Genomic DNA, 20,645 nt, shown 5'->3' with positions numbered 1-20,645 from the left:
AATTTACTCCCAGCCTATCCATACCTAGTTTCAATTCAGTTCAGTCATTGTTATCAGTTTTTGATTCCAAGTTTTTCCTTGTATTACATTGGTTTTGCTTCAAAAGTTCTGTAATAGTAACTATATTCATCTAAACAAAGATCCAGTGTTCTTTCATTTATTTGAATCGTCACAGAGACCAAGCAAGAGAAACATGACACCAAGGTTGTAGTTTAAGAGTATGATTATGGTTGTTTTTTTAAAGTATTTTTTGTATTAAAATGCATTAAAATAATATTTTTTTTATTTTTAAAAATTATTTTTGAGATTAGCGCATCAAAATTATTCAAAACATGAAAAAAAATAATTTTTTGCAAATAAATTAAAATGTTTTAGAAACATGTTCGCACCACGTTCCAAACATTCCTAAACAATAAAAAAATAATCCCTAGTCAAATTCTTTACATCCTCAAACAATAGTTGACTTGAATGTTGGAGATTATAGTAGCGATTGTTTTAATTTTTTTTTTTATTTGAAATTTAATCAAAATAATTTTTTTAATTTTTTTAAAATAATTTTTTGACATTAGCACTTTATAAATTATTTGAAAATATTAAAAAAAATATTAATTTAAAATAAGAAAAAAAAAATTATTTTTTTTTAAAAAATATAAAAACAGTTGTCTAATTGAAGCAGACAGAACTCCTTTGGTCAACAAAATACTTCAATGAGCCAGAGGACATCATTTCCATTTTACATTGAAGTATTTGATGACGAAAGGAGTTTGTGTCTACGAAGAAAAACTCTGCTATTTCTGCAGCGGGAAAGCTTTTAAAATTGTTAAAATTATAATTTCTGAAAATAGTTTTTGAAATGGAAAACTGAAGGAAGTTTTCTGGTGATGACAATGAATGATCGCTGTCGAAGAACTGGACTCTGTTGTGCCTCAACATCACCCCTATAATCATATGGTTTCCCGGAACTGCAGCATATAATATATTCTTAGTATATTGTCCAAAAATATCAATTTAAGTCGGTATTAATTTTTTTTAAAATGTAAAAATAATATTAAAAATATGTAGAATATTTAAGCAATTTAGCTCTAACAATCATACTAAAAAAATATTAATTTAAAATTATTATTTTTTAAAACATTATTGGATTGGATAAATAAATATGATCTTTGAGGAATGGGGTTTTTTGAGGATGCTTATATTTCTAGTTTTAGGTGCTTTTTTTAACAAGTGGCTGGAAAATATATTAAATTAATATTTTTTAATAATTTTAATGTAATTATATAAAAAAATAAAATTTTTTTTATATATTTTTAAAAATAATTTTTACTACAATTGCTGGAAGAAAATTTTTTATCTCATAAATTTTGTTGTTAGAGATCCAAGTTTCAGTTAAAAGAGTGATGGCTATAATGATTTTGTTTTTTTAATTCAATTATAAAATTATAATATTTAATATAAAATATTTTTAGTTATTAAATAAATATAATAATAAATTTATAAATAATTTATATTTTTATTGATTTTTTTAACATATTAAAAAATATTAAATATATAAAATATTATAACTTATAAACTTTAAAAATATATTTTTTAAAAGAATGGATTAAAGAAAGAGAGTACTAATTAACCCCTTATAATATCATTTCCTACTTAAAGGACCCAATATAACATTTAAAAAATAAAACCAAAATTCATTGAGAAGGTGAGTGAAGGAACTGAGCGGGAAAATTCAGCAAACCATGAAACCGGTCAATGAATCCGAAAGCATGGAGAAGGAAGAAGACAGTGAAGTGAAGTCCTTAGCTGAGTTTCTGATGACCCATCATTCTGAACAGCTTCACTCCATAGTCGTCTCTCCAGAACCTAAGCTTCATTACCCTCTCTACATCGAGTATGCCATCCATTTACATTCAAAGCTCAAACCCTTCTTTGTTTTTCATAAAAAGTTTGGCCCTTGATTTTGTTCTCTGTTTCAGTTTTACAGATTTGCTGAACGAGAATTCTCGACTTGCTCATCTTGTTTTGGCTCAGCCAACTGTGTACTTGCTGCTTTTCGACCGGGCTGCCTTCTGGGCTCATGTATGATTTTCTTTTCCTTTGTTATTTTTAACAATTTCATTGAATTCATGTTCTTAGTAGTTATAATGGTAAATTGAGAATTTTGATCTGGGCTGTAGAAAATTGTGATCAAGGGTTTGAAATTTGGGGAGAAAGGGGTTGAGAAGAAGTTCATTCATGTGCGGATTAATGTATGTGGATCTCCACTTGAATGCCCTGGTACGGTTATGGTTTTGTTTCTTGTCAAATTTTTTGTTTTTAATGTTTTTGGATGGGATCATTGATTGGTTTGTTTTGGTTATGGGGTTCGTAGAGACGTTTCCTAGCATTGGGCGTGTGAGAGTGAAGCATCGCGGAATTCTTCTCACTCTTAAGGGGACTTTAATCAGGTCTGGAGCGATTAAGATGTATGAAGGGGAAAGGATGTATCAGTGTCGGAAATGCAAGCATGTGTAGGTTTATTTTTTTGTTTGCTTGCTTATGTTTTTGTCTAAGTTTCCTTCAGCTTAAGTTTATTGGCCTAGTCCATGGCTATGTATAGGTTTTGGAGGGGAAAGGGTAAGGTTTTCTTGTTGATTTAGTTTATTCTTGGGTTTTGTGAAGAACGGGAATTTTCCTACAAGACCATGAGTGACTTGCTTATGTAAATGGATCAGAATCCAAAAATTTATTTAAGGTTGTTTCTCATCTGATTGACTTACATTGACAAATGCTGAAATCGTGTAGATTGGTGTGAATTGCTGGAGTCAGCTTATTGTTATTAGGAAAATCACTATGGGTTTATTTAGATAAGAGAAGCTCTTTTAAAGGAGCTCTTGTCAGGTGACTCAGAGAAATCCAGGCTTAACATGGGTTAAGGTCCTGGAGTGGGATTACTTTTAGATGGTTTAACATGTTTTATTGCAAATAACATTTATATGATTTTTTCTTGAGATACATGACCAAGAAATCTCTTACTATAATTGTATTCTCGATCAGAAAATTTTCCTTGATTTTTTTGTTTCAAACAAACATTTCACTGGTGAATCCAATGGGCATGCCTTTTAGGTGCTATATCAATTTTTATTTTTTCACCAAATTTGATTTCATTTAGGGGGAAAACGGAATTTGTGTGCCACTTTTTGAGCCAGCATTCTTCTTGTGCAGTTTCCCGGTTCACCCTGAGTTGGAAAGTAGAAACTCCATAACACTACCTTCGTTTTGCCCTTCTCAGGTTTATTGTCTCTATCCTTGATTGTCTCTTATTGATTCTTATCCCAGTGCAATTTTGCAAGGTTTGCGGACAACACATAGAAAGTAGTGTGCAACACCCTTTTGACAGCATATTATTGAGCACAATTATGAAGCTTCATGCTCAGTCCTTTTCCCTAATTCATGCTTATAACCATTGGCATCTGCGGTGTAATTCTTTGGACTGACATCTTTAATTTTTTATTGCATTGCATTAACGTTATGGAATTATAGATTGAAGGATAAGCTTACTCTTTCTGTTGTACCTTTTCAGGGTGAATTTTAGAATTTATTGATATCTTTTCAGTACATGATTTTACAACAAGGCATTAGTTGGTCTTTTTGTGGTAGATGTAGTCTCTTTTGGTGTTATGAACTTTGAGTTCGATCACTAATCCACTTTTTCCAATGACAGAGGTCTAAATCCTGTGAAGGCACGAGGTTTGACTGTGTTGATGAATCTGTAATACGGCATGATTACCAGGAAATCAAAATCCAAGAGAGCACACAGGTGTTGGGTGTTGGGGTCATTCCTCGGTCAATTCCTGTTATTCTCATGGATGATCTTGTTGACATTGTAAAAACAGGAGGTACCACTTTCGAGGAAGCCTTGTATTCCGGTTCTTAGGATTTGCTTTCTCGAATTGCTAATATGAACTTGTACCTTAATTAAATTGACGTGAAATCAAGCTGGGACTTGTTCTATCTATATTAACCGTTAAAAAATATGAAAGATTCAATTCTCAATTCTGCTTTGATTTATCCATTCAGATTACTAATGTTTTTTGGAAAAATGCATTTTGTATTACAAAATGACTATTTTCAATAAGTATGTCTTGGTTGCTTGGAACATTGAGCTTCTAAATCCAATTTTTGTCGTGATTCACAGCATTTATTGTCTATTCCTTGTTAATCTGGAGACGTTAAATCTCATTCTGTATTTAACCTGAATTTATTGTAAAACGTAAGCGTTGATGATATCTTTTTTTTTAATCTGATTTTTTTAAAAACATTTCTGTGATATTGGTCATAATAAATACCTTTACCAAACATGACTCTATGATGTATATGTGTATGCTACATGTATGGTTTTTGTTTCCAATTTATCTAAAGTAATATGATCTTTTAAGAAATAACTACGACAAAACTACTTAATAGGTTCATTATATTATTAAAGAATAACATTTGGAAATTTACCTTGGCATTCTTGTTTCAGTATCTGCTTCTTGTCCTTTCATATTAACCCTGTTTTATACATTGTTTTGGAATACCAAAAGGATTCCTTCATTTCTGTGTGGATGGGGTGTGGTGAATTGGGGCATTATGGATATGTTTTTGTTGCAGATGATATCATTGTTACTGGGATTTTGACTGCAAAATGGTCTCCTGATTTAAAAGATGTTCGATCCAATCTTGATCCTGTATTAATTGCTAATTATGTGAGGTAATGAGATCTTTCTTATGGGTTCTATCTTATTCTGTCTACTAAGTTATTGTGGGCCTGTGCCTTTGTTAAGGATTTGGCAGCCAAATCTATTGATGCATCTGCTGCTTCACCCTGTAGATAACTTATCATTTTACACCACTTTCCACAGTCACACCCCTGAAGACTTGCTTCTGAGTGCATGCTTTCTTAGTGTCCATTGTCTTTTGCTTTCCTAAGAGTGCAGTTATTGTTCTTTGGTCCTTTCATTCTCTTAATTCTCTCCACAATATTCTCGGTTCCTGCTGTTTTTTAATTTATTTCTTGACCAAACCTTTTCTTTTAAATTCTTAAATGTGAAAGTGGAATCTATAGCAGTATTGCCCATTTTGAGCACATGTGGAAGTGTTTCTAGAATATATCCCTGCCATAATATTAAATCTGTATCTTTTTCCTTCAAATTTTGTCTCTCTGTTGTTCTCAGGAGAACTAACGAGCTGAAAGCAGATATTGACATCCCCAATGATGTTATAATGAAATTCAAGCAGTTCTGGTCAGATTTCAATGATACTCCTTTGAAAGGTAAAAACTATTCTCAATGTTCTTATCTTTAAGATGTTTACGTAGAGTAGTAGTTCATCTTTATAACCGTTTATGAGAAATACTGAGATAACACTCCTTGGATGTTATCCTTTCTTTTGACTTATTGCATATGATTTTACTGTTAGATTTGGTCCTTTAGCTTATTTTTTCTATTTCAAGTTTTTAAACGAGCTTGGTATCAGGGAGAAATGCCATTCTGCGAGGTCTCTGCCCCCAAATTTTTGGACTCTTCACTGTGAAGCTTGCTGGTATGTTGTCATTTTGTGTCATTCCATTCTATTGTTCTAAAAGATGGAAGTCTGATTGTATTACACTACCTTAACATTTGTGAAACTGATGATTATGTGGATTGAATATAATTATGCAATGATGCATGTTTTCTCATGTGTTAGAATTCTTGATTATTGTTTACTTGGTTGACACATTGACATTCCTTAAATTTAGTTGCATTAACACTTATTGGAGGGGTGCAACATGTTGATGCTTCTGGTTCAAAGATTCGAGGAGAGTCTCATTTGCTTTTGGTTGGTGATCCAGGTGAATTTTGCTCTTTTACTGGTACATGTATATTTATTTTATAACAAGAATTGATTCCTTGAATTCTACTTAAATCAGAAAATTTGCCTTATGCTTCATTTTTTGAGTTAGCTGCATGATTGTTTTTGTTGGAATAAAATTTATTTTATCTATGGGAAGACTGTTGAACTAAGTTCATGCATAGCATATAAGAAGAGTTATGCATTTACCAGGCGGTAAGCAATGGTGGATTAGGCATTACAGGTGATTGCTGATCGCTTTCCTAATGTGTATCAAAACTGGATGATAGCTCAAATACTCTCATTGTTCACATATATTTCTGAAATTTGCCATGAATTGACATGCATTTTATTGGTTTTAAGCTGCAAGACTAATCTGTGATATAATGCCTTGCATTGGGAATTTGGGATTCATTTACCCTGCCAACACATCTTAGACTTTTGTCAAGACACAATCCCCTGCTGGGAACGTGTGCAAAGAGATCCAGCAATCATGTGCTTTGTTTGCCCATCCATTCATCCTTTCAATGAAAACTAGGAAAGCAGAAAATGCTCGAACAAGATTAAACCAATTTCTCCAATTATGTGAGTGAGATGTTCCACATGGTTCTGTTTAGTTACACCATACATATTATAGAATGAAGTGAGATCTACCTTTGAGTTCCTGATATAAATGTTTATTGTCTGAGCTGTAAGTGAGATAGTCTGTGCAGTTTTGTTTAGGTACACAATACATATTACAGAGTAAAGTGAGATCTACCTTTGAGTTCCTGATATAAATGCTTTTTATATGAGCTGTGCGATGTAGTTATTATGATTAACGACTCTTGCATAAATCTGTACTTTGAACTTAAAATTTGACCTTGTCCATAATGATTGTTTGGCTTTAATAGACTACAAGTTTCATTATGCATAAATTAAATTCCTTGATTATTATGATGCCATCTGAAAATAAATAATAATGCTTAGGCAATATGGAATTAATCTCACAGGTACGGGGAAGTCTCAGTTCTTAAAATTTGCTGCAAAGCTGAGCAACCGGTCTGTTATCACTACTGGGTTGGGGAGTACTAGTGCAGGATTAACTGTCACTGCAGTCAAGGATGGAGGTATTTCTATTCCCTGAAGCTAAAAATTTTGGAACTTTGTCCATAGTTGTAACAGTTTCTTCCATGATTCCCTGTTCTCTATTAATCTGAAATTACCTAAATGGGTTAAATTCTTGAACTCAATTTGGTATTTTACTATTAGCTTCTGAAGCCTTCCAAGGAATCAATGTTGCTGAAAAAATTTCTGCTCATGACAAGTGTGCTTGGGATTGTTGTACGAGTGCTTTTTCAATTGAAAATACATCAAAATGATTTTTTTTCAAATTTGTTTTTCATTCTTGACATCAGTACATCAAAACCATTCAAAAACATTTAAAAATGCTTTTTGGGTGAAAAACAATTTGAAAGACATTTTAAAAAAACTGATTGTAACACAAAAAAAAAAGAAATTTTATGATGGAAATCACGTGGTCAGTTAGGATGCGCTTTGTTATATATGTGTGCAATATCTTTTTCATGTTTTTTCTGACATCTTCTAAAGATAAATATTCTTGGATCAAAATTTGGCATTGTAAGAAAATACAATAACAGTTTTTTCCTGTTTGTGCTCTGTTGCTGAATGATATTTTGGCCATTGCCTGGAATCTTGTATCTTTCGTTTGAGGAACACTGATTGTTATCCATGGAGAATACTAGCATGCCATATAAATGAAATTATGCATTATTTTGAAATCTCGAAGGACTAATCAATGTCTTTGATGTAAATAGGGGAGTGGATGTTGGAAGCTGGAGCCCTTGTTCTGGCAGATGGAGGGCTTTGTTGCATTGATGAATTTGACAGGTAATCTCAGCATGAAACCACTCTTTATTAGAACTTGTAATTTTGTATTCAATACAGATCACCAAAGATTTGATTTGCAGAACTGATCACCAATAACAGAATAGTTTTCCACCGATTATGATTATGAGTGCTTGATATTGAGCTAAACCAACTTCTGTTGGCAGCATGAGGGAGCATGACAGGGCAACGATACATGAAGCAATGGAGCAACAGACTATAAGTGTTGCTAAGGTTGCTCCTCTGTTTTTTTTTTTTTATATATATTTACTTTGATGTCTAAATATGATTGCAGAATGTAATATAGTGTTTTCTCATTTGTCTTTGTCACAAGTATTCATTTGTTCTTGAAATATCATCTTTTATAGAAACCATCCCATAGGTCTTCAAACAAGAGATTGTTATTTGATATTTACCTTCATTATGCCCCAACGATTAAGATATCCTCCTTTTCAAGCCCCATTGTGTAGCCCAAAATCTGTTAGCCTCGCAATAATTCTCTTTCACAGCATATAGAATATGCATTGACTAAAACTTACGAAAATAATGTAGCAATTGCTATGTTAACTTCTAATGCTCTGTAGAATTCTGCCTTGATTGAGTGATGGAAAATGAAGAAAAATGATATGGGAATTAACATTTGATTGCTTAAGATGGAGGCTTGTTTGAGATTCTTAGAAGTATCAATATCTACCATTTAGCTGGGTTTTTTTAAAAAAAGAAACCAGGGAGAAAGTTTTAACCCAAGACTTCTTAAACGAGAGGGATATGGGTGGCAATTGAGCCACATGCTCATTGGTTATTTAAATAAAGTCTGCTTTACAAATAATATGGTTATATCTCCTATCTAGTGGGTTTTACTGTTGTTTAGTTTCCCTATAGGATTTGGCTTGCATATTTCTATATGCATTATGTCCATGAATAGCACCCTAGTTAAACATTAGAAAGAAACTCTTGTTCAATCAGTACAGTTTTCAGTTTCACCTAAACAAGGAACTGTAGGAAGTTTCTCAGGCGCCTCTTACTCCATGATCAATTGATAATCTAGAAGATTGATAAATGAGTTTTCAGAGATTTGGTTCTCATGAGTTTTGGAGGTTGTTTCCTTAATGTTCATAAATTGGTTCTGCATCATTGAGGGTGGAAGAAATACAGATCATATTGATGACAGAAAATACATGTTGTATCATCACTTCATGTGTCATAGATGTTATCACGCATCAATTTTTCATACATGTATCCATGACCCCTATGGCTATACTATACTACTGTATGCTTTATATGCTTTCAGTATTATGTTTGAGATTCTCTGAAATTTCTTTTGATCATTTTTTATTAGTTGTTCTTGTCTATTGACTGCTTGGTCTAAAGCTTGAATCCAATTTTGTATTTGTTCTTTTTTTTTTTCCAGGCTGGTCTTGTTACTACTTTAAGTACTAGGACAATTGTCTTTGGCGCAACAAATCCCAAAGGACAGTATGACCCTGATCAATGTATCACTTCCATCAACTCAATTAATCAAACCAAATTGTGTCAACAAGAAAAAAGAAGAATATATTAACCAATTGGTTGTCACTGGCCGTTTAAGTTTGTTTACCCACCTATGTGATTTGGAGGCTGAAATCACCCTTATCACCTCTATTGTTGGACATTGTTTGAAACATAAATTGTACTTCCCGCCACACACACACACACACACACACAAGTGATAGTATTGCTTTGTCCTTAACTTGATCTAGCTCTCTCTGTCAACACCGCACTCTCGGGACCATTATTGAGCAGATTTGACATTGTTTTGGTCCTCTTGGATACTAAGAATCCTGAATGGGATGCTGTTGTATCGTCTCACATTCTCAATGAGGTGATAAGAAATCAAATATGGGTTCAATGTTATGTCATAAAGCAATTGACTCATTTAAAGCCTCACTGTTTTCTGAAACTTATTTGTAGGGTGAGTCAAACAAAGGAGATCATGATGAAGATTTGGGTAATATCTGGACATTTTCTATGCTTCGCAGGTAAAATACTCTTTTGGTTCAATAGTAAATGGAGAGAGAGTAGAGCATAGTGGTCATAATTGACTGTCTGGTGACTGGGGACTCAGGTCAACAAGACAACTTTTCTAGGGAATCATTTAACTCCCATGCTTGGAGGGTAACATTGCACCTCTCCTCCCTGTTTTGGAGTGAAATGTTATCATTCATGATTTTCCTATTTCTTTTGTATTCTAAATTAGTTAAATGGGGGATTTGATGTTACTCTGGTAACATTTTGGCCCTGCCAACTTAAAGAGGGAATTCTGGCGTAACTGTCTTTGAGACACACACATGCATGCAAGCGCACACATTTGTGTTTCAATTAAGCACATTATGCTGCATAACCTGTTCCTGTTTCAGAAAGGCAAGTGCTCAGCTTCTTCAAAACATATTTGCAGGTATATTCATTTTGTTAAGGGGTACTTCAGGCCTGTGCTTACCAAGGAAGCTGAAAAGGTTATTTCAAGTTATTATCAACTCCAACGAAGATCTGCAACTTATAATGCAGGTTCCTCAGTAAATTACTCTTTCAGCCCTATTATTATTGTTGCTTTTTTATTTTTCCTTTTATTGTATCGTACTATTTCTAATTTGTAGCAAGGACTACCGTGCGCATGCTGGAAAGTTTGATACGCCTAGCTCAAGGTATTTCAATATTTATGTTGATTATTTGTCCATTAAATTATCAGAATTTGACTTCTCAATGTTGCAGCACATGCAAGACTTATGTTCAGAAATGAGGTCACTCGGATAGATGCCATTATGGCAATTTTATGTATCGAATCATCTATGACTACATCAGCCATTGTTGACAGTGCTGGGAATTCCCTGCACTCAAATTTCACAGAAAATCCTGATGAAGAATGTATCCTTGTTAGCAATCTGGGCATGCTTAAACGTACATACATGCTTGCAAAAACTGTGATTAGCTGGTATCTATCACAGCATTTATTTGTGCACGCTAAATATTATTACTGAGTGAAAGATGTTTGGTTTTCCCAGCATGATGATGCATGAATTTGTTCTCTAGTTAATTATTCTCACTACACTTTCTCTTTTATGACAAATTAGTTCCCTCTTTGACAGCATTCAACTATTTTGCTAGAATTTTAGACACTTCTTTGTAGAGGCCTATCAAAGAGTAGGTGGAGATCCTATAGAAAGTTTCTCTGTAAAATTTCTTAGTACATGAGCTTGGCACTTGAGCCAATTTTTGTCCAACACCAAGCTTCTATAGTCCTTTCTCTTGTTTAAAGTAGTAAAGGATTTCTTTCTTTCTGTTGTTTAAATGACATAAAGATTACTGTATGTTCATTTTACAGATCATGATGCATATTCATGTTGATCAATCCATAGTTATCTTAACTCTTAAATGCATGGTATTGAATCTTAACTACACCTAATACCTAGATGCCAAGCAGGAGGGACTAATACTTGAAAAGTTGAGATCGTTTGATGAGTATTCTGATGTTAACATCATAGAAGGATTGTCTAGATGACAATACAGAAAGCAAAAGCATCTTCACCAGCAGTATGATTTCATTCCCACCTGCTTTTCATAGTCAAGCTTTTATCCTAAGGTGACTGCCATTTTGTTTTGTAGCTTTTTCCGTGACTATATTACTGCTTGACATGCATTTCATTGAAATGTTAATTATTGTATAGAGTTTGGCAATGGTCAGATTAAGTAGACGTGGAATTGCTTTTTATGCTTATTTAACAAAAGTTATAATTTGAGTAGAACATGGAAAATCATATTTGAATTCACAGGAGGGGTTTAACCTGATTTCATTCCATTTTTTCTAGGAAGACAAAAAAGTGGGATGCAGCACGTGGAATTTCGAGGACCTCAAGTGATTTTCAGAGAAAACTACATTTTGATTGAGGGAAACTATGTGTGGGAGAAGTAGAAGCTGGGAGGAAAGAAAATGAAGGAGAGGAAAATAAAAAATCAATGCATTTTCTCTTTTTCGGAACAACCATGAGGGAAAACAGAGGGAGAAGATTTTGCCCCATAGGTTCACATTTACCATTGTTTAATTTCCAAGTGAGAGGAAACCTAGTAAAATTTCTAGTGTCATTGATAAATTACGACTTTGTAGTTTAAATTAATGACTGTGTTAGTCTATATTTTGTCAATTGTTTAGAAAACCACATGCAAACATAGCTTGCATTGAGTGAGAGATGCCTAACCATATGATATAGTATCTTAATATCATTTGATTGAGCAGTTTTCCTTGTTATTCATCTGATTGATTGATGATTTTGGATGAAGGTTTCCTTGTTTGTTGTTGTGTTAACTTCTAGTCAAATCATGAAGCTTTGTGTGATCTTTTAATGAATGTTATTGCCAGGTTGAGGAGCCACAAGTTGTCAATACCTTCAAGAAATTAAGATCAATCAGAGAACAAGATTTGGTGACAAGATTGTACTCCATCCAATATCTTTCTTGGAATATCTTCCAGTAAATGCTTGATTTATATGTATAGATTAATATACCTTGTGGTGCATGGTTTTGGATTTATGCAAATTAATCCTTAATTGACCATTAAACATTTAATTTCTTCAATTTTACCCTTCTCTTCAATAGAATTAAGTCTATGAACTTTAGTGTCCTTTCTAAAAAAATCATTGACTGTGAATTTCTTCAATTTAACCTCTAATTGATCTAAAACTTTGTTTTTCTTGCAAATTTACCCTTGATTTCAATCAACTTTGTAAAAACTAAGTTTTGTCCTCTAAAAATTCTAATCTTCTCGATTAAACCCAAATTGAGCTTTAAAAACTTAATTTTTTACTAATTAAGTCTAATAAAATTAATTTACCTATTAAAAGTATAATTAAGTCCTTGCACCTAATTAAATCTTTTAATTTGATCCAAATTAATTTTTAAACATAATTAAACTTTTAATTTAGTCAATGATTAAATCAAATTGGTTTATTAAAAATCTAATTATAACCACGGCTATAATTTTTTTTTTTTTTTTATGTAGATTCATCCTATAATCAATTAAATCTTAGTTTTTATGGTCTTGGGTATAACGAGGTATAATTAAACTCTTAATTTTATCCAAAACTCCAACATGATTCTTCTATATATATATATATATATATATATATATATATATATATATATAATTGACAATGTTGTATGATTAATCAACATTGAATACTTTATTGATCGGAATAAACATTAGCTTTTTTAATTAGAGGCATGATTTAGATTAAAAAAAAACCAACACAGACATATATTTTGACTCTCACATATATCTTTGAACTAATTTATGTCAATGGAGACATGTTAATTATTAAACAATCTTATCGTATAAAGTGTCACACAATTATAAAATTAAAATAAAATATTTCAGCGTAACTAAATTTTCATAGAAATTAATTTTAATTTTTCTTTTCTTTTATTTATATGTGGTACTTTTTTGAATTGATAGACTCCAACCACTGAATAACTAGACGAATTTATAGGAACTTTATTTTCTATACCATCATTTGAAATTAAATATTTATAGTTAAAGATGAAATACACTCCCTTAAGCATCGTCACCAAGGTAATGGTGTTGCTTCGATATTAGTTTCCAAGCTTACAGGATAGTGTAAATCTCCTGATGAGGGAACGCTTGAACAACCACTATAAAGTGAGAATTAAATCATTTTTTGTTCCATTTTCTCCAAGACATGTTAATTAATATGATTAACAAAGATCATAGATATGATTACTTCACTTAAACAAACCTACAAATCATATTTGTTAATCCTTATTTATGTGTGTAACACGAGAAGAAACAAATGATAAAAAAGTGCAGAAGACACAAGGATTGGAAAGAAAAAACTTTAACAAGAAAAGCACATTCTTACCGTAAGGAGTTAAAAAGAAAAGCAATCATAATAAAAGAAAATTCGTGTCATAATATTCGAAGCAGCAGAGATTGGTCTCATGACTAGCTGACATGGTGAATATGCTTATTATCAATTTGTTTTTCATTTAAAATATCCGTTCGCTCTTTTTACATATTCTTGGGAAGGATATTTAATTTAATTTATAACTAAGCTATTACGTATAATAATTGCTGCTGTTAATTTTGATGGAAAAAAATCTAACGAATTGCTGTATATTAAAAAAATATAAATAAACTCATATTTTATATAAAAAAAGAAATTACGTTATCAACCAAATTGTATTGACCAATATGGACATGGTGTTCATGAAGCACCTTTGTTGGTCCACTTGTCTAAGAACTTTCTTTTTCGGTTAGAATCATTCATCTTGTCCTATCAATGGATCAAGGCGGCAAGATGAATGAATCATTCATCTTGTCTAAGAACTTTCCTTTTCTTGCCTTTTTTTCTTTTCCATGAGTGAATTTTCTTATGTTTGTATTGTTGAACAAGTTTTGCTTGGATTTTCGTGTGGAGTGAGGATTTGGAGTTAGTTGTATATTTGTGGTATCATAAATATGTACATTAACAACATTATATGTTGATTCTAGTAGGATGAACCAAGCCTAAAATTCATACATAAACTCGACCTTTTCTTCTTTACCAAAGTGATATGGGGAATTGAATTTCTTTATTATTTTGATCATAATTTATTTTGGGTTATTCCCTCCAAATCTACTCTTTTTTCTTTTCAAAATAAAAATAAAATAATAAAATAATAACAACAAGGGGGGTACTGGTGTTATGGAGGAATCAAGGCGGCAATTTTTGATGAATTGAGAGTCTAATTGTACCAAACATCGAAAAGACAATGCAGATTCAATGTTAAATTAAATTATTATTGAACAAATTTGCATAAAAATTAAACCTAGAGACATAATTAGATTTTTAATAGGCCAAATTGATTTAATCATGGGTCAAATTAAAATTTTAATTATATTTAAGAATTTATTTGGGTCCAGTTAAAGAATTTAATTAAGTGCAAGGATTTAATTATACTTTAAATGAGTTAAATTAATGTTATTAGAAATTTAATTGGTGAAATATTAAGTTTGGAATCCTAATTTGAGCTTAATTGAGAAGATGAAATTTTAGAGGACCCGCTTAATTGTTAAAAGTCAATTGGTTCAAATCAAATGTGAAATTAGAAGAAAATCAAAAGTTTAGGGCAATTTGAGATAAAATTAAAGAAAATCATAGTTAAGGGCTTTTTTGTAAAGGTGTTGAACTATAGATGCCCAATTAATTGAAATCAGGGGCGAAATTAAAAAAAATTAAATGTTTAATTGTCAGTTGAGGGTCAATTTACATAAATTCAAAATCATGAATCAAAAAAAAAAAAGGCATTGATATATAGGAGTGATGTTGAAGTTAGTTAGGGGCAATATTGCACAAAATTAAAAGTTTAAAGCCAATCAGGGGTGTAATTAAATAAAATTTAAAATTGAAGGACTAAATTGAACTTTAGCAAAAACCAGGCTGTTTCGGTTATCGTTCATCATCTTCTTTTTTTTATCTGAAAAATCTATTCAAGCAATTACTTTTCAAGAGCATTTAATACTTCTTTTCCCAACTAAACCGGTCAAATCATATATCAACATGATGACTAGACATTTTTAAAAACATAATGTATTTTTTTTAAAAAAATAACACAAACATATATAGATATGTGCATGTGTATGTTTGTATATTTTGACTGTCACTTATATCTTTGAACTAATATATATGTCAATTATGACATATTATTACAAAATCTTTGTGTGTAAATTGTCACACAATTAATAATATATATATATATATATATATATATATATATATATATATAAAATAGAACACGGTAATAACTATAGGAATTATAATATTAGAATAATCCTCTACATATAATGAATATGGTGTTGCTTAAATATCGTGATGAGAGTATGCTTGAACAACCACTATACAAATCATCTAAGTAAAATGAGACATTATTACAAAATCTTATCGTGTAAAGTGTCATAATAAAATAGTATAAATCTTATCGTGTAAAGTGTCACACAATTATAAATTTAAAATAAAATATTTCTTTGTAACTAAATTTTCATAATTTTTTTTGTTTTCATTTTATTTATACATGGTACTTTTTTTTAATTGAGATTCATATATTAAGATAAAATTAAAATCCTTTAGTCTGGTTAAAAATAGACTCCAACCACTGAATAACTAGACGAATTTATAGGAAGTTTATTTCCTATACCATCATTTGAAATTAAATATTTATGGTTAAAGATGAAATAGACGCCCTTAACCATCGTCACCAAGGTAATGGTGTTGCTGTGATATTTAGTTTATTTCCAAGCTTACAGAATAGTGTAATTAATCTCCTGACGGGGGGATGCTTGAACAACCACTATAAATTGAGAATTAAATAATTTTTTGTTTGATTTTCTCCAAGACATGTTAATTAATATGATTAAAAAAAGATAGATATGATTACTTCAGTTAAACAAACCTAAAAATCATCTATGTTAATTAATCCTTATATATGTGTGTTCCACGAGAAGAGAGAAATGATAAAAAAGTGCAAAAGACAAAAGGATTGGAAAAGAAAAAGAAAGCTTTAACAAGAAAAGCACATTCTTACCGTAAGGGTTTAAAAAGAAAAGCAATCATAATAAAAGAAAATTCATGTCATAATATTCTTGTAAGAAGTCTGTATATAGACACGAATAGAATCAAGTCACGTCAAACACATACATTATAAATATAATTTATAAATACTAAATTTGGAGGATGTACACCGTGTAATTATTAGTTCTTTATTAATTTTTAATACAATTCTTAGGAAGGATATTTAATTTAATTTATAACTAAGCTATTACGTATAATAAATGTTGCTGTTAATTTTGATGGGGAAAAAATTGACGAATTGGTATATTAAAAAAATATAAATAAACTCATATTTGATAACAAAAAGAAATTACGATCACCAATCAATCGTAGTGATCAAGATGGACATGGTGCTTATGAAGCACCTTTGTTGGTCCACTTGTCTATGAACTTTCTTTATCGGGTAGAATCATTCATCTTGTCCCATCAATGTATATCACCCTTTTTTTGCTATAAAAAGGGGTAGAATCGGTCCTTGCTCATCAAGTGCTTGTAGCAACCACTAACCAATCAAAATAATTCCAGTTTGATCTCCATACTATGGGTGAGTACCTAAGCTTTCAATTGATGCTCAAGAATTTCATATATTCTCCTATCTATAACATCTTTTGTAGCAAAACCTATGTACTAAAACATATATTTGATCATCCATATCATCAATATATTGCTGACACTGCTGTTTTATTACTATCTTGGTAAATTTTAGGGGGCATAGGTTCAAAACAATCAGATCCTCATGAAGAAGTTATCACAGTCCTTAGCATTGACGGTGGAGGAGTGAGAGGCATCATTGCTAGCAAAGTTCTTAGCTATCTTGAATCTATACTCCAGGTTTTGTTGATCAATGCTTATACATATGCACACAGGTGTTATGTATGTGTTTGTTTGTGTGTGTGTTTTGTTTAGGAAAGAAATTCTTATGTATTTTTTAAGTTACATAAAATTTTTACATAGTATAGGTGAGGTCTCTAATGTCTTTTGAATAATGTCCGAAGACATTCACTTCGTGTGTTCATCTGTTGGACTAGATTTATTATAATGTTTATATATGCACACTATATACGACTTCAAAAGTAGCAGTCGTCATAATTTCTATTGCTAGAATGATTTTTATTTCTTTTGATATAGGGGTTGGAGAATGATAAGGAAGTAAGGATTGCAGACTATTTTGACTTCATTGCTGGGACAAGCACAGGAGGGCTCATCACAGCTATGCTTACTGCTCCTGATCATATGAAGCGACCTTTGTTCACTGCAAAAGAAATTACTAGTTTTTATATTGAAAATAGCAAGAATATCTTTTCAAAAGAGTCAACTGATGCAAGCCACCATAATCAAGCAGCAAAGACGAAGCCCCAAAACCCAAGTACTCTTGAAGTTGCACAGAACATGTAAGTAAAATAGATGACATGGTTTTTTTCCTGTTAAACAATATCCCTTAAAAAATAACCTTTTCTCTAGAAAAAATCCATTATGCATCTGCATGCATATGTAACTAAGATGTATTATCTTGTGATAAACTATAGCGTACGCAATATAAGCACCAGCAGCAGCAGCACAAACATTTTGGATAATATCTTGAGGGAAATTATACGTGTGGATATTATTCCTCAACCAGTCCGTAAAATGGCTATGTCTATCCTACAACCAAAATATGATGGTTGCTATCTGCATGAGACCGTCAAGGAACGCTTAGCAGAGGAACTCGTAATCAGTGAGACTATCACTAATGTGATAATTCCCACTTTTGACATCAAGCGTTTTCGGCCAATCATCTTCTCTACCTTGAAGGTCATTCTTCTTGATTTTCTAATAATTTCGTACCATTATTTTTAACATATTTATCCAAAGGTTATCTCATATTATTTTTAATGAATAATTCATAGGCGAAAAGGGATGAGTCAATGGATCCTCCATTGTCTGATGTATGCATTGCGACGTCAGCAGCACCATGTTACTTCCCCCCTCATCTTTTGACAGCCAGCGCCAAGGAATTCCACTTAGTTGATGGTGGTGTAGCAGCCAATAATCCTGTAAGCTGCTATTACCCTATAGAAAAAAGGCATTTGTGTTGAATTAGACATGTTAGTACTGAATTCCATTTCGTTTAGGGGTATGAACTATGAAGAAAGAAATTTGCTTGTAGATAAAAGCGAACCAGTAATCCACTTCTTTAGGGTTTCTGGATGATTAAGTTATAATTTAGTCCTTGTAGATTGTTAAAACTAATTAATTTTTCCTCTTAAGTTATAATTTAGTCCTTGTAGATCACATGTAGTTTTTTTTTTTCTATTTTATAATTTACTCGTTTTTGGATTGAATATGGTACGTTTCTATTAATTTAAAATAGGTTCTAGGTGGTTGAGTGCTGGATACTTGATAATAACAATGCCTTAATTTGAAGCTATCATTCTGGATTGAGAAAATATTTTGCCTATTAGCTCGATGTTCATAAAAAAATAAGTAAATAACAATGCCTTAATTTAATTAATTGACTCATATGTGATAATTTTACCAGTCTTTGCTAGCCGTATGTGAGGTAATTAAAGAGAAGAAGGTCGATTACAGTAAGATTCTTCTTCTGTCCCTTGGAACTGGAGAACAAAAAGGAAAGGATAAGCTGGAGGTTGGAGAAGATCCTAGCAAGTGGGGGATCCTTAATTGGCTTTGGCAAAATGACAATTCCAATCCATTGCTTGATATTCTTATGAGTTCAGCAGATGAAATGATTGAGATGTACATGTCCAGCATCTTTCAATCACGTGGATTAAGTGAAAACTATCTTCGTATCCAGGTACCATTGAGTTGCATTTAAGATATAGAATGAGTTGGGATATTCTCACGTAAGCATTTTATATCAAATATTTTTCTCCATGCCATTTTAAAAGAAAAATAAAATAAAATAAAATAAAATTGAAGGTTGCTCGAGCCAAGATTTATAGTGTATGATAAAAATTTTATGATTTTTTTATGAGTAAAAAAATTAAAAATAATTTAAATTAATATATGAGAATAATATCAAACGAAACCTTAATTTAAAATTCCTACTAAACTAACTTTATATCTTATGGTCACAATCAGGCTGACCTGAGTTATGTTGAAGCCGCGTTGGACGACTCAAGTGATGAAAACCTGAAACGTCTCTTGAAGATTGGTGAAGATCTGGTGGAAAAGAATGAAGACATACTTACATAGTACGATTAACATTTTTTAATTTGTCTAGGTTTATTTCTTATGAGTTGTTTAGCACGTACCAATACAAACTTCTTCATGGATATTTATTGCTGCCTCTGGATTCATGTTGTGCAGCTTCGCGGAAAGATTGGTAGACATAAGGAAGGCTCGCTCTTCAAAGTAAGTCAGATTCATAGAAATGTTGCTGATGTTCAAGACATGATTTCTGCAATTGACGATGCTATGGAATATTAAAATAAAACTGAAGTGCTAGTATCAGCACTTCTTGCTAGGCTTGTTTGTGAGTTGTGTGGAGTGATATAAATTCATGTACACCTTAAAATAACTAGGAAACAAGACTCTCCTTGAGTTTCCTAGAAAAAAGTCCCCATGTGTTGTGCCTTTTTTCCCCTCTTTTGGAGTGAATTTGCTTGTGTTGTATTTGCTTGGATTGTTGTGTGGAGTGAAGAATTGGTGTGATTTGTATGTTTTATGTTTCATCATAAAATATAGTACTATAAGAAATTACAGTTTACATAAATTAATATTGGTCTTGTAATATCCTAGACACTAACACCGAATGAGTTCACATTGATTATTGAATACACGTGTTCTATAAGTAAGTGTCCATATGTAAAACAAATACTAACTAACCTCCTGGAAAATAGGTCTCAGGCAAGTGATAAGGTTGTTGTAGAGTTGAACTCTAATTGATGTAATTGGTTAGTCTTTGTGTTGTTTCTGTAGTATAAATAAACCCTCATTTAGTGAATAGGGAAGTCAGTTTTGTTCACAAACTGTATGAGTGATTCCTAAAACACAACTCTTGTTACCATTAATGTCACAACTCAAGCTCCGTTGAAACTAAATAGCACCAATTACTTGTCATGATTGTCGCACGTGTGCGGCGGCGCGGCGATCGTCCACCCTCAAGGAAAAAACGGAAAATATTTATTCTTGGCAAATAGGGAGAGACAAGGAAATTCTTGTCTCTACAAGTGAAAATATGGACAGGGAGTCGCCACCTAGTATTCTGGTTACTAGGAACCTTAACTGGTCTTTAGAGATCGGGTACGGAGACTGGTTGCGTAAAGGGAAGGTATT

The 20,645-nt window shown here is 31.9% G+C and overlaps 2 protein-coding genes across 4 annotated transcripts; both read left to right on the top strand.

The window, feature by feature from the left end:
* The first annotated feature begins 1,680 nt into the window (after nt 1-1,680).
* On the top strand, nt 1,681-12,269 carry LOC118040988 (probable DNA helicase MCM9). 3 transcript variants are annotated; one of them, XM_035048080.2, is made up of 21 exons: nt 1,681-1,888; nt 1,974-2,076; nt 2,175-2,274; nt 2,369-2,507; nt 3,202-3,268; nt 3,701-3,875; nt 4,630-4,729; nt 5,193-5,290; nt 5,494-5,559; nt 5,756-5,848; nt 6,840-6,956; nt 7,665-7,737; nt 7,902-7,968; nt 9,146-9,227; nt 9,474-9,595; nt 9,685-9,752; nt 10,169-10,278; nt 10,368-10,415; nt 10,483-10,635; nt 11,181-11,350; nt 12,125-12,269. In XM_035048080.2, exons 1-20 carry the CDS (start codon nt 1,737-1,739, stop codon nt 11,267-11,269), a joined length of 2,022 nt encoding a protein of 673 aa, XP_034903971.1. In that variant the 5' UTR covers nt 1,681-1,736; the 3' UTR covers nt 11,270-11,350; nt 12,125-12,269. The 3 variants fall into 3 exon arrangements, with proteins under 3 accessions (XP_034903971.1, XP_034903972.1, XP_034903970.1); XM_035048081.2 differs by lacking the exon at nt 12,125-12,269 and adding an exon at nt 11,577-12,103; XM_035048079.2 differs by lacking the exon at nt 12,125-12,269 and having other exon boundaries at nt 10,483-11,322.
* A 4,560-nt stretch (nt 12,270-16,829) lies between these two features.
* LOC118040990 (patatin-like protein 2) lies at nt 16,830-19,982 on the top strand. The gene is made up of 8 exons (XM_035048082.2): nt 16,830-16,911; nt 17,074-17,198; nt 17,496-17,758; nt 17,894-18,158; nt 18,254-18,400; nt 18,886-19,161; nt 19,449-19,561; nt 19,677-19,982. Exons 1-8 carry the CDS (start codon nt 16,908-16,910, stop codon nt 19,723-19,725), a joined length of 1,242 nt encoding a protein of 413 aa, XP_034903973.1. The 5' UTR covers nt 16,830-16,907; the 3' UTR covers nt 19,726-19,982.
* The last annotated feature ends 663 nt before the right edge of the window (nt 19,983-20,645 follow it).

The sequence above is a fragment of the Populus alba genome, chromosome 19, assembly GCF_005239225.2.
Source record: "Populus alba chromosome 19, ASM523922v2, whole genome shotgun sequence".
Lineage (NCBI taxonomy): Eukaryota > Viridiplantae > Streptophyta > Magnoliopsida > Malpighiales > Salicaceae > Populus > Populus alba.
The sequence above is the reverse complement of the archived record's forward strand: the minus strand, read 5'-3'. Positions and strand labels throughout refer to the sequence as shown.